Here is a 21,979-nt window from a genome sequence, read left to right as displayed (position 1 = left end):
CACCGGGGCCTGTCAGGGGATGGGGGGCAAGGGGAGGGAGAGCATTAGGACAGATACCTAATGCATGAGGAGCTTAAAACCTAGATGACATGTTGATATATATCAACTTATGTATACATATGTATCCTTATACTTATGTATACTTATGTAACAAACCGGCATATTCAGTTTCTCTTCAAATAATCTGATCTTTTATTCTTTAATTCATAGTAACCCCACCTTTTCCTTTTTCTCCTTTTTGCCTTTGTTAAAGGCCCAGGCACGCCACAATACCAGGCGCTATCAACACCAAGCTCACATTCCTTTCCTTATTTAAAAAAAAAAACTAACTTTCTAACTCATTATAAACACCCCTTCCCCTTCCTCTCCACTTTCTTTTACATGCCCACCTTATCTAAAAAAATTCAAATGTCGGCCGGGCGCGGTGGCTCACGCCTGTAATCCCAGCACTTTGGGAGGCCGAGGCGGGCGGATCACGAGGTCAGGAGATCGAGACCATCCTGGCTAACACTGTGAAACCCCGTCTCTACTAAAAATGCAAAAAATTAGCCGGGCGAGGCGGCGGGCGCCTGTAGTCCCAGCTACTCGGGAGGCTGAGGCAGGAGAATGGCGTGAACCCGGGAGGCGGAGCTTGCAGTGAGCCGAGATCGCGCCATTGCACTCCAGCCTGGGCGACTAAGCGAGACTGTCTCAAAAAAAAAAAAAAAAAAAAAAAAAATTCAAATGTCTAGCCAATCAAAATTAGTTTAAGTTATACAACCCAATCCCGGTCAATAAAAGAAAAATACAAAAACAAAACTTCCGTCAAAAAAAAAAAAAAAAGGCTCTCGTGCCCTTTGTTCAAGTGTACTCTCATGGCAACTGGCCAAAAAAATACCCCTCTGCACAAAAATAAAATTGCTTTGCTAAAAAGCCTTTGTTCAAGTGTTCAATGTCTTTAAAATTTTAAGCTTTATTCCTAACACTTAATTTTAAGCTTTATCCCAGAACTTAATAAAGTTTAAAAAAAAAAAAAAAAAGCCAGTGCTTTAGAAGCAAAGACATTTCAACAGCCTTTACTCTACTCATAATCACCACTTCATGTTTGTTAAGTACCTGGTCTACCAGCTTTGAGAAATTGCAGCGTATCTTGTGTGCCAACCACTCTTCAAAGAGTACAAACAAAAGGAAACCCATTCTGAGTTTTGGAAATGTTCTGCGAAGTGATTCGGTAAAATAGCTGGGTCAGAGGCCTGGGCTTGCTCCATTTCCTATGCCCCTCTATCCGAGCCCCTTGTCCCCACCAGCTACCAGACAACATACCTGAACCTATTCCATCTATGTACACCAGGCATGCAGCATGGACAAAAGACGTCACAGTGGAGATGGTCTCTGGCCTTTTCGAAGCAGCTTCCTCCCCCATTTTGTTCATGAAGTTAACCCAGGACAGGATGTCTCTGATACTGACCACGCACTTTCTGCCAAACTCTTGGTGGGTCAGCCAGTCAATGAAATCCAGCATCACTTCAGGTATGTCAGACCCTAAACACAAGAAACAAAAAAGAATTTGCTGTTAGCGGGAGATCCTAGAACAACAGTTCATAACCTGGGGCACACAGGTGGCCTAAAAGGGGTCTTTGCTCCTTCTAAGCAAAGTTCTGTGAATGTACATGAATGCTTTTTCTAACAAAAGCAGTCTGCAGCTTTGATCAAATTCTGAAAGGATTCATCAATAGCAGTCCATCCCTATCCAAAGAACAAAACAAAACTTTGGGAGTTACAGTTTTAGACACTGACCTGAAAACCGCCCGAAGAAATATTCATTTGATTTGAGTTAGGACACAGTTTCGAACTTCCATCACAATTATTTTAGAAAATATGCAAATTTTATTATATCTTATAATTTTACTTGTATTTTAAATAAATGTATTTTTTTCCATTTAATGTAATAAAGAATGTTATCTTTTCAATGCCATTCATTCAAGTTTTTTTTTTATATATATCTATGCAGCAATCAGAATTCAGCAAATTAGGGGGGTTCACAAATTTTGTTTCATGAATCAAGTTGAATATTCTAATTATCACAATTTCCTATCAGATAATATTTGTCTCGAAATAAAGAAAATACTTCAGTACATATAGAGTCAAAGCAATCCCAATTAAATTGAGTGGAGTACTTTACAACATGTCTTAAGTCAACAGTAGACATTTATCTATAAAGTATGAATACCAAAGAATATTTTAAAAAGAAAGAAAAGATTAGAAGGAAGCACTGCTATAATATAAAGCACAGCAATAGCCTCCAAAGCTACATATATTGTGAATTAGAAGAAATGTAATGGGTTGGAAGAATACTGGTAACAACAACAACAAAAAAAACTCTTTAAAAAGAGCTTAAGGCCGGGCACGGTGGCTCACGCCTGTAATCCCAGCACTTTGGGAGGCCGAGATGGGCAGATCACGAGGTTAGGAGATCAAGACCATCCTGGCAAACATAATAAAACCCTGTCTCAACTAAAAATACAAAAAAATTAGCTGGGGGTGGTGGCGGACACCTGTAGTCCCAGCTACTCAGGAGGCTGAGGCAGGAGAACGCATGAATCTGGGAGGCGGAGCTTGTAGTGAGCCAAGATCGTGCCACTGCACTCCAGCCCGGGCGACATAGCGAGACTCCATCTCAAAAAATAAAAATTAAAAAAAAAGCTTAAAATGACAAAGCAAGGTGGAAATTTCAATAACAATGAGGAAAGAAATTAAATGCTATTTCAACTAGATGGTAAATACCAGTACTTAGATTCACACTTCAGAGAAGAATAAATTCAAGGTAAATTTTTAAAAAAAGAAAATGAAAAAATTAATCCATTAATAGAAATTAAATTATGATCATTTAAGAAATAAGATCATCAGAGATAAATAGGTTCACATATGTATTTTTAGTTCACATATGTATTTTAAGAATATGAAAAGGTAACAGAATATTAAAACCTATGATAAATGTAATGAAGAGTATCACCCCAAAAGACATAATGAATACCAAATGCAAAAAGATTCATTTATTAAAAATAAAGGCTGGGTACGGTGGCTCATGCCTGTAATACCAGCACTTTGAGAGGCCAAGGCTGGCAGATCATTGGAGTCCAGGAGTTCAAAACCACCCTGGCCAATATGGTGAAAACCCGTCTCTACTAAAAATACAAAAATTAGCTGGACATGGTGGCACGTGCCTGTAGTCTCAGCTACTTGGGTAGCTGAGGCACGAGAATTGCTTGAACCTGGGAGGCAGAGGTTGCAGTGAGCCGAGATGGCACCAGTACATTCCAGCCTGGGCGACAGAGTGAGACTGTGTCTCAAAAAAATAAAAATAAAACACAAACAATGTTTCATGTCACTAATAACAAAAGACAAAGACATTTTAAACCTCCGCTAAACTAAAAAGGATAAAATAATGGATTTTACTGTATTTTTTAAAATGAGGCCAGGCACCATGGCTCATATCTATAATTCCAGTTCAAGACCAGCCTGGCCAATATGGCAAAACCCTGTCTCCACAAAATACACAAAAATTAGCTGGCCACGGAGGTGCACACCTGTAGTTCCAGCTACTTGGCAGGCTGAGGTGGGACAATGGTTTGAGCCTGGAAGGGAGAGCTTGCAGTGAGTCGATATTGTGCCACTGTACTCCAGCCTGGATGACACAGCCAGACCTTGTCTCAAAGGAAGAAGGGAAAAAAAAAAAAGAGAGAGAGAGAGAGAAAACTCCCTGATGGAGGGACTGTGGCAAGCAGGCACATTCACTACGTTGCTGGCAGTGTTGTGAACGATACCATCTTTCTGGAGAGCAATCTGACCTTATCTAAGGAGAACTACACAGTTTCTTATCTCTATATATAGAATATAACACAAGGAAGTCATTATAAATGATAGTTGTTTTTTGGTTTTTTGTTTTGTTTTTTTTTTTTGAGATGGAGTCCCACGCTATTGCCTAGGCTGGGGTGAAGTGGCATGATCTCGGCTCACAGCAACCTCCACCTCTCGGGTTCAAGCGATTCTCCTGCCTCAGCCTCCTGAGTAGCTGGGACTACAGGCATGTGCCACAACGCCCAGCTAATTTTTGTATTTTTAGTAGAGACAGGGTTTCACCATGTTGGCCAGGATAGTCTCGATCTCTTGACCTCGTGATCCACCCGCCTGGGCCTCCCAAAGTGCTGGGATTACAGGTGTGAGCCACCGTGTCTGGCCGATAGCTGTTTTAATGAAACAGAATGGTTCATTAAAGTATTGGTTAATGTACCAAATATTGGTACATTATACCAATGTAACACAGAAGTACTGTTTACAAAAGTTTGAGATTGTAAAAAGCAGTTTATGTGCCTTTCACAGGTCAATTTTTTTTTTAAACACATCAATTTCTCAGAATCTTTTCTTTTTTTTTTTTTTTTTAAAGAGACGGGGTCTCACTCTGTTGCCCAGGCTGGAGTGCAATGGTATAATCATGGTTCACTGTAATCTTAAACTCCTAGGCTCAAGGGATTCTCCCACCTTGGCTTCTTGAGTAGCTAAGATTATAGGCACGTACTATCATGCCTGGCTTTTAGAATCTTTTGTTTTGTTCATACTATGAATATATGGATAATACTATTACAGAGATTTGTGAACTAAAAATACTAGAGAAATTAAGTAGAACCCACAGTGGTATTTATATACTCATTAAGATAATACAATAAGGATAAGTACTACTATTAGGATCAGAATTCAATTTAGAAGGACACTATTAGTTAAAATATTAAATGCGGCTGGGTACGGTGGCTCACGCCTATAATCCCAGCACTTTGGGAGCCAAAGGCGGGCAGATCACGAGGTCAAGAGATCGAGACCATCCTTGCCAACAAGGTGAAGCCCCGTCTCTACTAAAAATACAAAAATTAGCTGGGCACACGCTACTCGGGAGGCTGAGGCAGGAGAATCGCTTGAACCCGGGAAGCGGAGGTTGCAGTGAGCCAAGATTGCACCATTGCTCTCTGGCCTGGACAGAGCAAGACTGTGTCTCAAAAAAATAAATAAATTCATCAAATCTTAACTATCTTTAAAGAAAATCTAAAAACAAAAAGCTATGTCTAGTTTCCTGTTTTATATTTCACAATTTTTTAAAGAAGTTTTTATGTGTGCCTTCCTGATCTATTTCTAGAAAATAAAACTGTGAATTATTAAGCCACTTCCCTTATTCACCATGCTCCCTTCAAGGTCTCTAATGCCTCCCTGGGAAGTCTGCTGCTGTGTAGCCTAGAAAGCCTGGAGTAAACAAGTTCCTTAAGGACAAGGTGTGGGGCTCAGAGGTAAGTCCTCAGGGCTCCCATGCTTGCATGGAGCACACTGGTGATACAGCAAGCATGGTCATGACAGCAGTTGAACCCTCTGTCATTCTTACCACAATCCAAATAACAAAGGAATAAGCATAGCCCATAGGAGATGAAGAGGTAACTTCCTGAAGGAATCCAGCTCCAACACAGAGCCAAAAGATAAATCACGCTTGATTAACGATTTCTGTCTTCAGGCCTGCTCTGGCCTTCTGGCTCCTGCCTATAGTTCCCAGCACTTAGTGAGGGCAAAGCAGGCGGGTCACTTGAGCCCAGGAGTTCCAGACCAGCCTGAGCAACATGGTGAAACCCCATCTCTTAAAAAAACACAAAAATTAGCCTGTCTTGGTAGTGCATGCCTACAGTGCCAGGTACTCGGGAGGCTGAGACAGGAGAATCACTTGGGCCCAGGAGGTCAAGACTGCTATGAGCCGTGATTCCACCACTGCCCTCCAGCCTGGGTGACAGAGACCTTGTCTTCCCTGAACCCCCCCCATAAAAAAGTCTGTATTATACTCCTTTTACTGGCATTCTCACAATAAATGTGCCACTGCAAACAGCACACAAGAGTTATGGGTTCTGAGTTCTGAGGCTCTGAGCCTGGACCTTGGACCAACATTAGTGGCATCACCTGAGGGGCGGCCTTGTTAGGCAAATTCTCTGCCCCTGCTGATTGAGAAACACTGGGTGTGGGGCCCTGCAAGCTGCATTTCAACAAACCCTTCAAATGAGTCTGACAACTAACTACAGGCTTAGTCAGTTCTTGTGCCACTGGGTGACTGTGATATTGGTAAAGACTGTAGAGAAAAAAGGAAGTTCAACAAGGCATGGGGAATTCTGGCCATTCAAGCAGCAGTGTGTATACTTATAAATGTGGCAGTTCACCGTGGGCCATTCTTAAAAAGAAGTCTTTGCTCAGATGACTAAAGAGTCAGTGGTCCCTAAAACACCACACCACAGGTGAGAATGGGTTCCATGCAGATTAGATGCTCTCCACAGCCACTCGACTCATTTTTGAAAATGTGCAGAAGGGCACCTTTAAAAAGCTGAACATAGCCACGAATTCCAATTTCAAAGAAGCAGATATCTTTTTAAAAATTCTTTAAGAATATAAAAAATGATCCAAAAAACTATGTATTTAGTCTTGGAACCAGATCTGGGTTCTAAATTTATTCCATTGAATGTCTAAGATAAATATGCAGACATCAAACCAATACAGGCTTCAAAAACATAGTAAGAGTGTTGACTCTTATTGGATATTTTAAATTGTTAATTCTAAGTTATGGATATTAATCTATTTTCCTCAGGCTTGAGATTTTTCATAACAAAAATTATTTATTTATTTTGGAGATGGAGTCTGTCGCCCAGACTGGAGTGCAACAGTGCGATCTTGGCTCACTGCAACCTCCACTTCCTGGGTTCAAGCGATTCTCCTGCCTCAGCCTCCCGAGTAGCTGGGATTACAGGTACCCGCCACCACGCCCAGCTAATTTTTGTATTTTTAGTAGAGATGGGGTTTCACCATGTTGGCCAGGCTGGCCTCCAACTCCTGACCTCAGGTGATCCGCCCACCTTGGTCTCCCAAAGTGCTGGGATTACAGGTGTGAGCCACCATACCTCGACAAAAAATTTTTTAAATAAAGTGAAAGAATAACATATTCATATATGACAACTAAAGAAATGCAGCTGGAATTCTACAGCCATTGTGTCAAGTGGTAATGACGAAAATATGAAGATGGGACACTTTAACAGAAGATAACAGAAAAATACCACATTCTCCTTGTCTACTTTGTTTCATTTATTTATCTCCTTTCTTCTTACAACACGCCATACACATACAGGGCTAATGTCCTGTAAGAGATCCCTCAACTCCCAACACAAACCCTGCTGTGATCCAATACTACCATCACCACCTGCAAACTCTCACCTTTAGGATCTATTCTGCCCAGACACAATCCTGGACGAAGATTATGATTAATTATCTGAATTAAATCTTCACGGCTTGTGCTTTGAGGGCACCATATTTCTGTAAACCGGTTTCTTAAGGCAGGAGACAGCTATAAGAAACACAAAACTCCAACGTGAATTTTTAAAACTATAAGGAAAGCTGTAAAACAAGTCTTGAAAGAATGTTGTTAGCTGTTAAGTCCAGCAAATACTACACACTTTTTATTATTATTATTATTATTATTTCTACTATCAGATATAATTAATTGAAGACGTACTTTGTCTTGGCTCCTTACATTCCATGACACCTTCCAGTATCATCATCACTTTCTTAATAGACATGGTCCACAGGCCTTACAGACTAAGTAGTGGAAGCAGGATTCCAGCCAGTCCCAGTCAAATCTGAACTCTTCCCCTTAAGTAAAGATTCTTCCTTTTACTTTACCTTTACTTTGCATCAGGTACATAAATAATACTTCAGAGAAAATAAATACCTCTCTTCCCACAGAGAAGGGCAGTCTGATATAGGAGGAAGAAACTTCTTTTATGTGGCTCAAAGGGAGTGTGATTTTAAAAAGTATATATTCCACCTCTTGAAGAACTAGAAATTGTTTAGCCACTCCAGTCTTAGGGCCTTTGCCCCTGTAGATTCCTTTTCCCTCCACAAGGTCAGTTAACACTATTCACAAATGTTTGCAAAGCCCCATAAGCATCATTACTGGTTTGTCTGATTACTTTGTTATTACTTTCCTTTTACTTGATGATCATCTATCTGAGAGATCATATCTCTGTCTACCACAGAGACCTGGGAATAAAGAATACGTGTGTGTACCTTATCAGTATCCTAGACAACCAGTACCTCTGGCGTCCAGCATCCTACCTTGCTCTGCTTGTTAGGCATGCAAAACTAAAAAGTAACTTTCCTTTGGGTAAAAGTCAGCAAGCATTTACTTAAGGAAAACAAGATAATCTGACAGCCAAGCTAATATACACAAACTTGAAATCAGACTTCTCTGTGGCATTTCTACTTGCCCAGAAGCCAGTTTTTGTATTTTGAAAGTGATGTATTTTATTCCCTCTTTTCAGAGCATATCTTGAAGCACAGAGACAATCTTTCATCTTATGATACTGAGGAAACCTAGGCCCAAAATATCATTTCAGCTACTCACCAAATTACCAACACTCTAATTGCCCTATTTAAGATCAACCCCTCTGTTTCTTCTCATCATCCCTGACCTGTTACACCACTCTCTTCCTAACTTTAATAGATCGGGATCCAACACATAGCGTTGACTTCTCTACTGAAAGGTTTCTTGAGCCGGAAACCAACAAGGTTGTTGGTTCCCGAATATATCTGAACACAACCCTCTGAACATAGGAAGTACCCTCTGCCCTTTACTTTACCAGCAGTCCGAAAGTGACACACATAACCCTTACGAGAACAAATAAGCTCCATCTACAAACCAGAAGAGGTTCCTGGTTGTGACTTTTTTGTCACTTTAAAACCACTCATGAAAGCAGAGGTGTGAAGAAAGTGGACTCTAAAAACAGAGGTTACATTTAAATTTCAGATCCAACTTTTCTCATCCATAAAACTACAATAATAACTTTCTTGCAGAGCTCCTGTGAGCTTTCTCAGGGTAACATATGTAAAGGGTTAGGTAAAGTGACTGTAACAATGACATTTCGCCGGGCGCGGTGGCTCAAGCCTGTAATCCCAGCACTTTGGGAGGCCGAGACGGGCGGATCACGAGGTCAGGAGATCGAGACCATCCTGGTTAACACGGTGAAACCCCGTCTCTACTAAAAAATACAAAAAACTAGCCGGCCGAGGTGGCGGACGCCTGTAGTCCCAGCTACTTGGGAGGTGGAGGCAGGAGAATGGCGTGAACCCGGGAGGTGGAGCTTGCAGTGAGCTGAGATCCGGCCACTGCACTCCAGCCTGGGTGACAGCGCGAGACTCCGTCTCAAAAAAAAAAAAAAAAACAAAACAATGACATTTCAGGCACATACACAAAGTGAGATATCAAATAAGGAGATATTTGTGTCAGAATTGTTTTCTAACCCAATAATTATTTTAAAATATTTTTGGGTTTTTAAACTTTTACCCAGTTTTTACCTAACATAAAATTCCAAATCCATTATTACATACTATATTTACAAGTACCAGTAAGCTGAGGTCAAAAACTAGAAAGAAAATGTGCATCAGAAAAGTTTTACCTCCTTTTTTCCAAAGTCACCCCCAGGGTTCATGGTTGCTAGAATACGAAATTTTTTCCCAGCAGTCAACAGCTCTACTTCACTATCCTTGTCCTCCGGACTGCCTTTTTCAGCTAATACCAGAGACTTTTCTACTTCAAGGACACTAAAAGAAAAATTGAAGAACAGTGAAAAGGGCTTATACAATCTTTCTATTTTACAGTCTTCAATGCTCTCTAAAAGAAAAAAAAAAAGTTATCACCTATCTAATGAATTTTTACTTTAGTTAACGGTTTCCTATCACAAATTTTAAAATGACTCAGTATCTCAATTCCTGTGTAATAATGGTTATTTCTGATCAGGAAAAAAAAACTTTTCCACTTATAACCTATTAAGGCATTGGTCTTAAAAATGAATAACTTGCAAGAAAATAAACAAATTGCATGCCTTATCATAATAGCCAACAACTAGAAAGAACTCAAATATCATCGACTGGTGAATGGATAAACAAAATGTGGTATATCCAATACTATTCGGGATAAAAAGGAACAAATTAATAATATGTGCTGAAATAGGAATGAACCTCAAAACATTAACGCAAAGTAAGAGAAGAGACCTTTTAACTGAAATACCCAGAAAAGACAAATCTACAGAGACAAAAAAGAGATTAATCAGAAATTTAGTGTAATGAACACAAAGGATTCTATTGAATGATGGAAATGTTATAAAACTGGATTGTGGGCCAGGCACAGTGGCTCTCGCCTGTAATCCCAGCACTTTGGGAAGCTAAGGTGGGGAGATGACTTGAGGCCAGGAGTTGGAGACCAACCTGGCCAAGATGGTGAAAACCCATCTCTACTAAAAATACAAAAATTAGCAAAGTGTGTTGGCTCACGCCTGTAATCCCAGCTACTCGGGAGACTGAGGCACGAGAATCACTTGAACCCAAGAGGCAGAAGCTGCAATGAGCTGAGACTGTACCCCTGCACTCCAGCCTGGGCAATACAGCAGGACACTGTCTCAAAACAAAACACAAAAACTAAATTGTGATGGTTGCAAAGCTTGAAATCACCTTTGCAAAAATTATGAATGAGAAAAAAATCTAACAAAAAGTTATGACAGTAAAAAAAAAAAAAAAAAACACAAAACCTGTCCTAACTGACTCCATCTTTCTTCTAGCCTCCAAGCTGCCCTTGTTCATTCCTGGGCGTAGGCCAAGTAAAGTACAGGAGAAATTTAGTTTATAGTTTAACTTTAAAACAAAAGTAAAACTAACCTTCCCAAAACTAACCCCCCACCTTCATAAAACTAACTACAAGGTTAAAATTACAGCTCAGGACACAGCCAGAGGTCACAAGATTGAATAACCTTCCCAACTGCTCCTATAACATCTCTATTATAAAACCTAAGATTAGTGTTTAAGGTACTTTTCAGACCCTGATTCTGACAGAATGACTAGCACCACCTAGAATGGAAACCCATACCAAGAAAGTCGCTCAACAGGTCTTACAGTCCCATGAACTTATTCAGGGCAACAAGACAACTCAACTTCCTGTGATTTCAACCCTGTCCCAACAGGATTCCCCATTCCCTAGGCCTCTGACCCTAGCCTCGGCCGGGCACACTGGCTCACACCTGTAATCCCGGCACTTTGGGAGGCAGAGGCAGGAGGATCACTTGAGGTCCGGAGTTTGACACCAGCCTGGCCAACATGGCGAAACGCCATCTTTACTAAAAATACAAAAATTAGCTGGGAGTGGTGACACATGCCTGTAGTCCCAGCTACACAGGAGGCTGAATGAAAAGAATGGCTTGAACCCAGGAGACAGAGGTTGCAGTGGGCCAAGATGGCATCACTGCACTCCAGCATGGGTGACAGAGGTAGACTTCATCTCAAAAAACAAACAAAAAAACCCTAGCCTCCAGGCCGGGCGCAGTGGCTCGCACCTATAATCCTAGCACTTTGGGAAGCCAAGGTGGGCAGATCACCTGAGGTGAGGAGTTCAAGACCAGCCTGGCCAACATGGCGAAACCCCATGTCTACTAAAAATGCAAAAATTAGCCGGGCATGGTGGCACACACGTGTAGTCCCAGCTACTCAAGAGGCTGAGGCACAAGAATAAAACCTGGGAGGTTGAGGTTACAGTGAGCTGAAATCACACCACTGCACTCCGGCCTGGGAGAAAGGGCAAGACTCTGTCTAAAAAAACAAACGAACCAACCAACCTCTATCTTCTAAATTTTTAGGGAAGCTGATTTGAGTAATAAACTCCTGTCCTTCCACTTGGCTAGCTCTGCAACTACTAAATTCTTTCTCTATTGCAATACCACTAACTCAGTGACTCAGTTCTATGCATATAGCTTGCAAGAAGAATCCATCATGGGATTATAAACTTACTAAAACTCACTGAATTATGCATGTAAACTATATCTCAAAAGAGAAAAAATGGGTGTTACTACATCAAGATTCATATTGGTCTGAGGTCTAATGACGGCTTACAGCCATGGGATAAGATTCTGACTACAGTTCTTTCAAAATATTAAGAGAGTAGGCCTATAATTCACCTTAAAAAATAGTTTTGACTTTGGCTCATGTTTTAGCCCTGCCATTCCACGATCCCATTGTTCTGGTTATTTATATCAAAAAAAAAACCTAGAAATTTAGGAAACATTGAATGCTAAAGCCAAAAGACATGGTAATACACCAATAATTTCAAGCATTTACTAAGGTGCACCTATGAGGAGTATTACTGTGCACAAGATTATCTATAAAAATCACATCAATCACCTGAGCAAAAATATCAAACACAAGGCAAACCTCTCAGGCACGTACCTGTTGAGTCTTTCCAAGACAGAGTCATCGGCCAATGAGATCTCATCCAAGAGGAAAAAGCCATCCTCCTTCATGGCCTGAACCAGAGGCCCATCATGCCACTCAAAGAGTCTTGATGTGTCAATTTCTTCCTATAATTTGAAAAAGTGGGGAAAATTAAAGGGCAGGTGGCTCCACAGACAATATACATGCAGCTGGCTGGTGTTTCCAGGGGTGAAGTAGGCATTCCGAGGAAAGTAAGAATCTGAGAACAGGAGATAGAACTTGCGCACCAGAATGCTTGTGAAGGCCCTTGTAGACCGGAGAAAATCTGCAGATATGCACATTTAACCAAACCAGAACCCAGCTCCAGAAACCCCACCACAGACTCATGCACAGCTAACTGCAGTTTTTTAAAATAACTGGAACACTTGCTGCTGGACAAACCTTGTCTTTTGGCTTTTGTCTCACTGGCCGCAGGCCACCCAGGAAGTCTGATGTCTCCATGTGTAAGTGGCAGCTGACAGAGTATAATTTCTGATTTGCCAAGGCTGCAAATACCTGACAGATAGTAGTTTTCCCACACCTGTTAGAGATATGCAACTGATTAACAAGGTATGTGTTTCAAATACACATCCATAAACACCCCCCTCAGCAAAAGAGAAGAACCACTGTAGGAGTCTCACTGCAGCAGCAAACAGTACTGGCCAATGTGGAACCTCAACCCCAGGCTCACGGCACCCCTCTGCACAACTGCACTCTCCCATATTCCTTATCCAGAAGGTATGTACCGCACAAACTCCATCCTAGTTCTATCAACAATCACCGGCTGGGCGCAGTGGCTCACGCCTGCAACCCTAGCACTTTGGGAGGCTGAGGCAGGAGAATCACTTGAACCCGGGAGGCGGAGGTTGTGGAGTGCCGAGATTGCACCATTGCAGTCCAGCCTGGGCAACAAGAGCGAAATGCCGCCTAAAAAAAAAAAAAAGCCACCACCAAGGGAGGGAAAAGAAATCTAATCCTTACAGACTTTATAGACTTTCAACAGACACTAGTTTATCTGCTCTTCCCTATACACATATAGAATGAATCTCACTGTTTAAAAGAACTAAACAGACAAAAACTGCCCTCAATGCGATGAAGCAAAAAATCATCCTTGCCAGGTACAGTGGCTCATGCCTGTAATCCCAACACTTTGGGAGGCCAAGGCAGGAGGATCACTTGGGCCCAGGAGTTTAAGACCAGTCTGGACAACACAGTGAGACTCCATCTTTTTTTTAAGGCAGGGCTTCACTCCTGTTGCCCAGGCTGGAGTGCAATGGCATGATATCAGTTCAGTGCAATCTCTGACTCCCAGGCTCAAGCGATTCTTCTACCTCAGCCTCCTGAGTAGCTAGGACTGCAGGCAGACGCCAACACAACCAGCTAATTTTTGTATTTTTAGTAGAGACGGGGTTTTGCCATGTTGCCCAGGCTGGTCTCGAACTCCTCAGCTCAAGTGATCCACCTGCCTCAGCCTCCCAAAGTTCTGTGATTGCAGGCATGAACCACCACAACCAGCTGAGACTCTGACTTTACAAAAAAAATTAAAAATTAGCCAAGGGTGGTGGTGCATGCCTGTAGTCCCAGCTACTTGGGAGGCTGAGCCAGGAAGATCACTTGAGTCCAGAAAGTCAAGGCTGCAGTGAGCCATATCGCACCACTGCACTCCAGCGTGGACAACAGAGTGAGACCCCATCTCCAAAAATAGTAATAATAAAGTCATTCTTTTCCATAAACAAAGAACTAGTCTGAAGGTAGAGGAAACTAAACAGTAACAGATCTCTTAGTTTCTTCTGTTTTTTTTTAGAGTACATGTGCAGAATGTGCAGGTTTGTTACATAGGTATACAAGTGCCATGTTGGTTTGCTGCATCCATCAACTCATCATTTACATTAGGTATTTCTCCTAATGCTATCCCTCCCCTAGCCCCCCACCTGCTCTTAGTTTCTTCCTTAAAAAGAGAAAAAAGAAGAAGGAAGAAAGGGGGGATTAACACTTTCATGAGTTTTTCAGCAATAACTCACGTAATCCCATGGAATTGAAATGAACCCTCATGAGTCATTGTCACAGATCTTTACCCAGTGTCTCCAACCAGCAGCACAGGTTCGCCAAATTCCAATGCCCTTCCCACCAGCATCGCGAGTCTCCGCATGCCCTCAGTCCACACGATGTGGCCGAAGTTAGACTCCAATGTGGATATCTGAGTAGACAATTTACCTATCCAAGAAAAAATAAATATTTAGATTCTAATGAGTACAACTCAAATCATACTCCTCTAGGGATTTTGGCCTACTCACCCAGCAATTTTACAACATTTTCTTTGGAGAAAAGAGATTGAGGACACAATTTTTTCTTGAAATGTTTCTCAAGGACTTCTTGAATCACATCGACTTCCTCCTGCTTCCTGACTCGACCTGCCAGAAGCATGTAACCTGGGAGAAGGAGGAGGAAGAGGAGGAAAGGAATCATCAAGTGTCTACTGGAAACACCAAGGGACATTGAGAATATGGAACAAGAGCAACTCTCATACGCTGCTGGTGAGGTAGAAATCTGAAAAACTACATGGGAAAACTAGGAGAGCCTATTACAACTAACCATATACCTGCCCTATGCCTCAGCAATAGGACTTCTAGTATCCTCAAACACAAATGAACACGTGTGTGTCAAAAGACATATACACGATGTTCAGAGAAGCTTTATTCATAACTAAAAAATTAAAATGATCCAGATGTCCATAACCAAGAGAATGGATAAAGAAACTGTGGCATCTTCATACAGTGGATTACCATATAAAAAGAAAAAGAAAAAAGAATGAAGTCCTGATACACATAACAGCATGACTGAATCTCACATCAGGTTTAGTGAAACACCCAGAACCCAAAGAGTACATACTGCATGATGTCAGCTAGGTGAAACTCAAGGACAGGCAAAATTCTTTTCAATCAGATTAGTAGTGATAATCAGACAGGAGTCAGTTGGTAGTGACAGTAGTCAGGGTAGTGGTTACCTCCACTGGCAAGAGACCTACTGAGTTATTGGAAATATTCTAAATCTTGGTCTAGGTGATGCTTTACATGGGAAAATGCTTTACTGTATGTTACACCGCAATAAAAAAGTTTTGCTGGGCACGGTGGCTAACTCTTGTAATCTCAGCACTTTGGGAGGCCGAGGTGGGCAGATCACAAGGTCAGGAGTTTAAGACCAGCCTGGCCAACATGGTGAAACCCCATCTCTATTAAAAATACAAAAATTAGCCAGGCATGGTGGTGCATGCCTATAATCCCAGCTACTCAGGAGGCTGAGGCAGGAGAACTGCTTGAATCAGGACCCGGAACCAGGAGGTGGAGATTACAGTGAGCTGAGATCACGCCACTGTACTCCAGCCTGGGCTACAGAGGGTGACTCTGTCTCAAAAAAAAAAAAAAAAAAAAAAAAAAAGTTTTTAAAAAAGTATTCCTCTATGTAAATATTCTTTACAAGTAGAGAAAAAATCTCTTCTACTACTTTTATATACTCTTCTTACTTATTAACTAGCCCATTAATCAATCATCAGCACTTTTCAAATCAGAAGATTCCAAAACACTGTGTATCCTATCACGAACAGTAACACATTTTTCCCATGCATTAAAGGAAAACAATAAAATCTGAGTCTTGGGTTATATAAATTATTTCTCTCAGAATGCCAATGTTTTCTGACAAATCAACTTTCTGTATGTCTGTAAGGCACTAGCCAGACCACCTATGGTGACACTGCAGAAAAATCGCCCACAAAGCTACCATCAACCATCTGCCTAAACTCCCAAAGAGGCTATGCCCATATCCTGACTCCGCCATGTGGCTACCTGAAGCAAAGAGTAAGAAAACCTTAGCAACCAGTCCTTATTAGCACAGAGGCCGGCAGGAATAAGATCACTTACAAAAGCTGTTAGAACTGGAGGGAAACAGGCTCTCTGGAATACCTAGTCAAATGTATGTATCAATCACAATGTGAGGCAAGATTTGTTTTAATAAAAAGTTTGACATTTAACATAACTATATATTGAGAGCATTTGACTGAAAACACACCATCATTGGCTAAATGCTGTAGCCAGTCATACTCCTTCTCAGTCGGCTCAGCCAATCTGTATCTTTCAGCCCATCTGAACAGATCACGAAGGGTAATGAAGCCCTGCTTTCCAGCAAACACTGAAGAACTTCTGCGATAGGACTGTTGAAGTATCAAAACAAATGAAAAGTGGCATTAGCTGCAATGCTTGGTAAGTTTGTAGTACAATGTATATAAAATTTGTAACAAATTTATGCTCCCATTAAAATAATTTCATTTCACTGAATAAGATTAATTTTTAATGCAAATAACTTGTAATATTCTGAAGAAAAATGTTCAAATTCATTTTTAAATTAATAATATAAAATGGAATTCCACATTTCTTATGCCACATACAAAAAAGATGATTAATAGTAATGCAAATGGGCCAGGAGCGGTGGCTCACACCTGTAATCTCAGCACTTTGGGAGGCCAAGGTGGGCGGATCACGAGGTCAGGAGATCGAGACCATCCTGGCCAATACAGTGAAATCCCCTCTCTACTAAAAATACAAAAATTAACCAAGCATGGTGGTACACGCCTGTAGTCCCAGCTACTCAGGAGGCTGAGGCAGGGGAATCGCTTGAACCCAGGAGGCAGAGGTTGCAGTGAGCCGAGATCACACCACTGCACTCCAGTCTGGCGACAAAGCAAGGCTCCATCTCAAAAAACAAACAAAAAGTAATGCAAATGGTGGCAAAGATGCAGGAAGATTAGTGAAACAATGTGGAACCATAATGATAGGAGTCTTCATTATGATTAGCTTTCTAAAAAGAAGTTTGACAATGTATACTTTCTGATAAAGAATACTTTTGTTGGGCAAGGAGGCTCATGCCTGTAATCCCAGCACTTTGGGAGGCCGAGGTGGGCGAATCACGAGGTCAGGAGATCGAGACCATCCTGGCTAACACGGTGAAACCCTGTCTCTACTAAAAATACAAAAAATTAGCTGGGCGTGGTAGCGGGCACCTGTAGTCCCAGCTACGTGGGAGGCTGAGGCAGGAGAATGGCGTGAACCCGGGAGGTGGAGCTTGCAGTGAGCTGAGATCGCACCACTGCACTCCAGCCTGGGTGACAGTGAGGCTCCGTCTCAAAAAAAAAAAAGAATAATTTAACTCCATAAGATAAATGGAATTTGTAAAGATCAGCTGTAGCTTTGCAGCTGACTAGGGCGAGCCATAAAGAATTGATCTCTTTAATTATGTCCATTCAAGGACTATATCCATTTAAAAACCAAAAACTGCAGTTTTCCCTAAGCCAAATTCCATTCTAAACAAAATGCTTCAATATTATGAATAAATACAAAATTATCATCATATGTAAATATCAGAAAAATTTTAATGACGTAAAGTTGTTGATTGATAAAAGAAAACTAAAAATATATATTAGTGGGAAGCATTTAAAAGACCTCTACTTGAAGGCCAAGAACTGTGGTTCACACTTGTAATCCCAAAACTTTGGGAGACCAAGGTGGGTGGATCCCTTGAGCCCAGGAGTTTGAGACCAGCCTGGGCAACATGGCGAAACCTTGTCTCTACAAAAAAAAAAAATGTAGCCTGGCATGGCGATGTACATCTGTGGTCCCAGCTACTAAGGAGTGAGTAGTCAGAGATGGGAGGATCACCTGAGCCCAGGAGGTCGAGGCTGCAACAAGTTATGATTGTGCCACTACGCTCCAGCCAGGACAGTAGAGTGAGACCGTGTCTTACAAAAAAAAAAAAAAAAATCTCTACTTGGAAAAATACATCAACAGATTCTTTTTTCTAACAAAAGCAGCCATGAAATTTTGATCACCAACTATAATCAACACATTCCATTTGAAACTAAGTACCTGAAGATCCAACATGACTTTAACCAACTTGCTGCAGTAAGAGGGTGGCAAACTACACCGCTTGTGCAAGATTGTTTCCAACTCAGAGCTAGGTAACTCATCAAAGTGCAATTCCACAAACCGATTCCTGAAGGCTCTAGAAAGGACCTAGACAAAGCACAGAAAGAAAAGGTGCCTTTTAATTTCCAATATGGAGGCTCTGACATTCACCATAAAATATTAAAAGGAGAGGTAAAAACATTTCATCCTTACTATGAAAAATCTACGATCTGATGTGGTAACAAATTGAAAGAAGGAGACAAATGCTACACACCTTTCTGCCTCCATAAAGTCCTGGGGGATTTTGGGTGGCAAAAAGCATAAACCGAGGGTGTGCTTTAACAACTTCCTGTGTTTCTGTTACGAGCAATTCACGGTTGTCATCCAACAGTCTATTCAGTGCCTCTAACACATCAGTAGGGGCCAAATTTAATTCATCTAAAATAATCCAATAGCCTTTTCTCATAGCATCAATAAGAACACCTAGGAAGAAACAAACAGTGTATAAATCAGTCCAAAGTTTTAAAATGCGTTATGTACAATCAACAAATCCTAGGTTATCATTAAATTTCAAAGCAAATTAATTTCTGTAGCTAGTCTTGCCTCAAAACAAATTATGACACTGCAGATCAAGGAGGAACAATTTTCAATTAAAATAGTCCCTTTTTTCCCCCACAGAAAAGAATCCAAGGCTGAAAATACCTCATGTTTCTTGTATAATCTTTCCCCTGCAGTCTAATTTCATTTAAGTCACCACATTCTGTTGTCTATTCCCAACTTCCTTTGGCTAACACCAACCCCATTCTCTGAATCCCTAGAAAATAAAGCAGCAGTTCAACTCCCATCTTGAAAATTTGCCCCTAGTCCTGTATACAGCCAGCAAGGTTAGTAGAACCTAAAGAAAGCCAGCAACTTATGCATCACCCCTTAACTATCTTAGCTCAGGCATCAAGAAAAGCTGGTTGTTACAGCAAAGGTCCATGTGCCTCTCAATTGGAAAGGATGAAGAATATTACTTAAGGAAATGTGTGTGAAAGAATAAATACCTATGTTCATGGAATGGAATCTTAACCCTACCTTCTTTAAAGACAAGCTTCCCTGAGGAGTCAGATGTGTAACAACCAATGTACTCCTGGATATCCGTGTGTTCATGATTGTTAATACGCACACAGTGGTTGCCAGTAGCTGCTGCCAGCCACTGGATCAGGCTTGTTTTACCTACTGATGTCTCTCCCTGAATCAGCACTGGATAGGTTCTGTAAAAGATTAGCCAATTAAGCAACTTAAAACAAAAAATTACAAAGCTGAGAAACCAGAACTGAGTATTGGTTTGTTTTGTTTGACACAGGGTTTCACTCTGTCGCCCAGGCTGGAGTGTGGTGGCGCAATCATAGCTCACTGCAGCCTCGACCTCCCAGGCTCAAGTGATCCTCCCACCTCAGCCTCTTGAGTAGCTGGGACTACAGACATGCACCACCAAGACCAGCTAATCTTTGTATTTTTTGCAGAGACAGAGTTTTGCCATGTTGCCTAGGCTGGTCTCAAAACCCTGGGCTCAAGTGATCCAACCGCCTTGGCCTCCCACAGTGCTGGGATTACAGGCATGAGCCACTGCACCTGGCCAAGTACTGTTTTTTGTTTGTTTTCTAAAGAATGACAACATCATTTAACAGCATCATTAAAAGAGCATTTTTTTTCTTTTTTTTTCCTTTTTACATTTCTGGAAATTGCAAGAAGCAAAGAACATTTTTATTCCTATACACTAAGAAGCTTCTTTGTAAAAATTATTCCTCAAAACATACTAAGAAAAGCAATTCCAACTATGCTGGCAACATTTGTAAGAAACTGTAAGTAGAACTTTTACTCATTTACTGAATAATTTGTGGTATTTATCAGCAAAATAACAAAAGACAACTTTAAAGATAGATAAAATCATCTGCATCTATAGTGCTCCCTCCAAAGCTGCACAACTAGAAACAATGTTTTCTACCAGGAAAAAGTTATAGTACTGACTTTTGTAAGTAACTGTTCAGTTGGCCAACGAATAAGAATAAAGCTCTCTGGGCCGGGCGCGGTGGCTCACGCCTGTAATCTCAGCACTTTGGGAGGCCGAGGTGCGCGGATCACGAGGTCAGGAGATCGAGACCTTCCTGGCTAACATGGTGAAACCCCATCTCTACTAAAAATACAAAAAAAAAATTAGCCGGGCATCGTGGCGGGAGCCTGTAGTCCCAGCTACTCAGGAGGCTGAGGCAGGAGAATGGCCTGAACCCGGGAGGCAGAGCTTGCAATGAGCCAAGATCTCGCTACTGCACTCCAGTCTGGGCGACAGAGCGAGACTCAAGTCTCAAAAAAAAAAAAAAAAAAAAAAAAAAAAAAAAAAAAAGGATAAAGCTCTCTGAAAGTTAAGGAAGTTAGACCAAAATGTCTTCAATGCCTATGCCTGTATCAAGTTCAGGACAGCGAGAAAAAAGCCCACACACCCTGCAGAGACAACTCGGACTATATCTCTCAGGTTCAGCTTCACAGAAGATGTGAGAATGTATGTCTCATCTATTGTAGGCTCCTTGTCTCCCACCGCAATCCAGTAACCTTCAACCTGGATAAGCCGACCTCCTTTTGGCTCTGGAATAGGCTGAAAGACACAGAAGTTCAAGGAATAACCCACAGTTGCGCATTCTTTCAGAGAAGGGCATAAAGTAGGAAAAGAGCTACTTGTTGAACAAGCTGTCTTGTTCTGCATACTTTCAACATTAAAACTGAGTGAAATACGAACATAAAATTGTGAGGAATGACAACAAAATGGTGTTATATATTGGTTTTAAAAATGAAGTGGAGTAGGTGGGTTTGGAAAAAAAACTGAATCAAAACAAATTCCCAGAAGGTTTATGTATCAGTTTTCTTCTATCACATATCAAAATGCCCACTCCAAGTATTTTTAACAACATGAATTTCATATAAACCATGTTCCCCGAAAAAGGGCCAGTGTTGTAGTAAGGAAGGAGGTTTTGCAGTATCACACTCTCGATTGCCTGGAAGACATTAAAAATAAAACTGACTTTTTAGAGCAACTAGACCATTAAGGATAATATTGTGGATAATGACATAACTTTGCTGAGATATGGTTTAAGTTACTAGGTTCGATTATATAAATTCCCATTTTTATAAGTAAAAGAATCGCTAAATGGTGGTCAAATCTGTAACTATGGAAAAGTACTCTTCTAGAGCATTTGGGCCCCAGATTTCAAGCTACACGTCTAGGCCTTGCTTTTAAGGCCTCCTCAGTTGAGTTGAGAAGCAACAGGGGGAGGGGAGGAAGGATCTTTTTAAGTTTCTGTCACACCCTGAGGCACACACACAAAAAAAGACCAACTGGAAGAGACTGGTATTTGATTACAACAATGGTAAAAGCCAGCCTGAGCCTTTTCTCAATGTTTTCACAATTTACCAAAAGTATTTATGCATGTGTTACTTGTACGATTTTTTAAAAGGCTGAGTCCAAAGAAACCCCAAGTCCCAAGGGCTCTCTCTTCCTAATGAACAAGCAATCAACATGTAAACAAGCCAATTTACATGTTGATTGTGAGTCAGTTTCTCTCAGCCTCTTTCAGTCCCATGCTATTCTGTAATTTCCTGTCAAACCCAAAATGGCTATTGTTTATAATAGTGACCCCACTAATGCCCCCTCAGAA

At 41.1% G+C, this 21,979-nt stretch overlaps 1 protein-coding gene across 2 annotated transcripts in view; it reads right to left on the bottom strand.

Annotated features, from left to right (window-relative positions):
- The window catches only part of MDN1 (midasin AAA ATPase 1), a 184,752-nt gene that overhangs the window by 88,281 nt on the left and 74,492 nt on the right, over positions 1 to 21,979 (bottom strand). For both annotated transcript variants that reach the window (XM_015136925.3, XM_015136926.3), the window contains exons 23-34: positions 20,771 to 20,922; positions 19,365 to 19,543; positions 18,562 to 18,770; positions 18,249 to 18,395; positions 16,399 to 16,540; positions 14,631 to 14,765; positions 14,412 to 14,550; positions 12,739 to 12,877; positions 12,313 to 12,443; positions 9,501 to 9,645; positions 7,261 to 7,390; positions 1,303 to 1,521 (exon numbers count right to left, since the gene is read on the bottom strand). In XM_015136925.3, the coding sequence (XP_014992411.3) occupies positions 1,303 to 1,521; positions 7,261 to 7,390; positions 9,501 to 9,645; positions 12,313 to 12,443; positions 12,739 to 12,877; positions 14,412 to 14,550; positions 14,631 to 14,765; positions 16,399 to 16,540; positions 18,249 to 18,395; positions 18,562 to 18,770; positions 19,365 to 19,543; positions 20,771 to 20,922 (1,867 nt within the window). The remainder of the gene's footprint in view (positions 1 to 1,302; positions 1,522 to 7,260; positions 7,391 to 9,500; positions 9,646 to 12,312; positions 12,444 to 12,738; positions 12,878 to 14,411; positions 14,551 to 14,630; positions 14,766 to 16,398; positions 16,541 to 18,248; positions 18,396 to 18,561; positions 18,771 to 19,364; positions 19,544 to 20,770; positions 20,923 to 21,979) is intronic.

Source organism: Macaca mulatta, chromosome 4 (genome assembly GCF_049350105.2).
Source record: "Macaca mulatta isolate MMU2019108-1 chromosome 4, T2T-MMU8v2.0, whole genome shotgun sequence".
NCBI lineage: Eukaryota > Metazoa > Chordata > Mammalia > Primates > Cercopithecidae > Macaca > Macaca mulatta.
The sequence above is the reverse complement of the archived record's forward strand: the minus strand, read 5'-3'. Positions and strand labels throughout refer to the sequence as shown.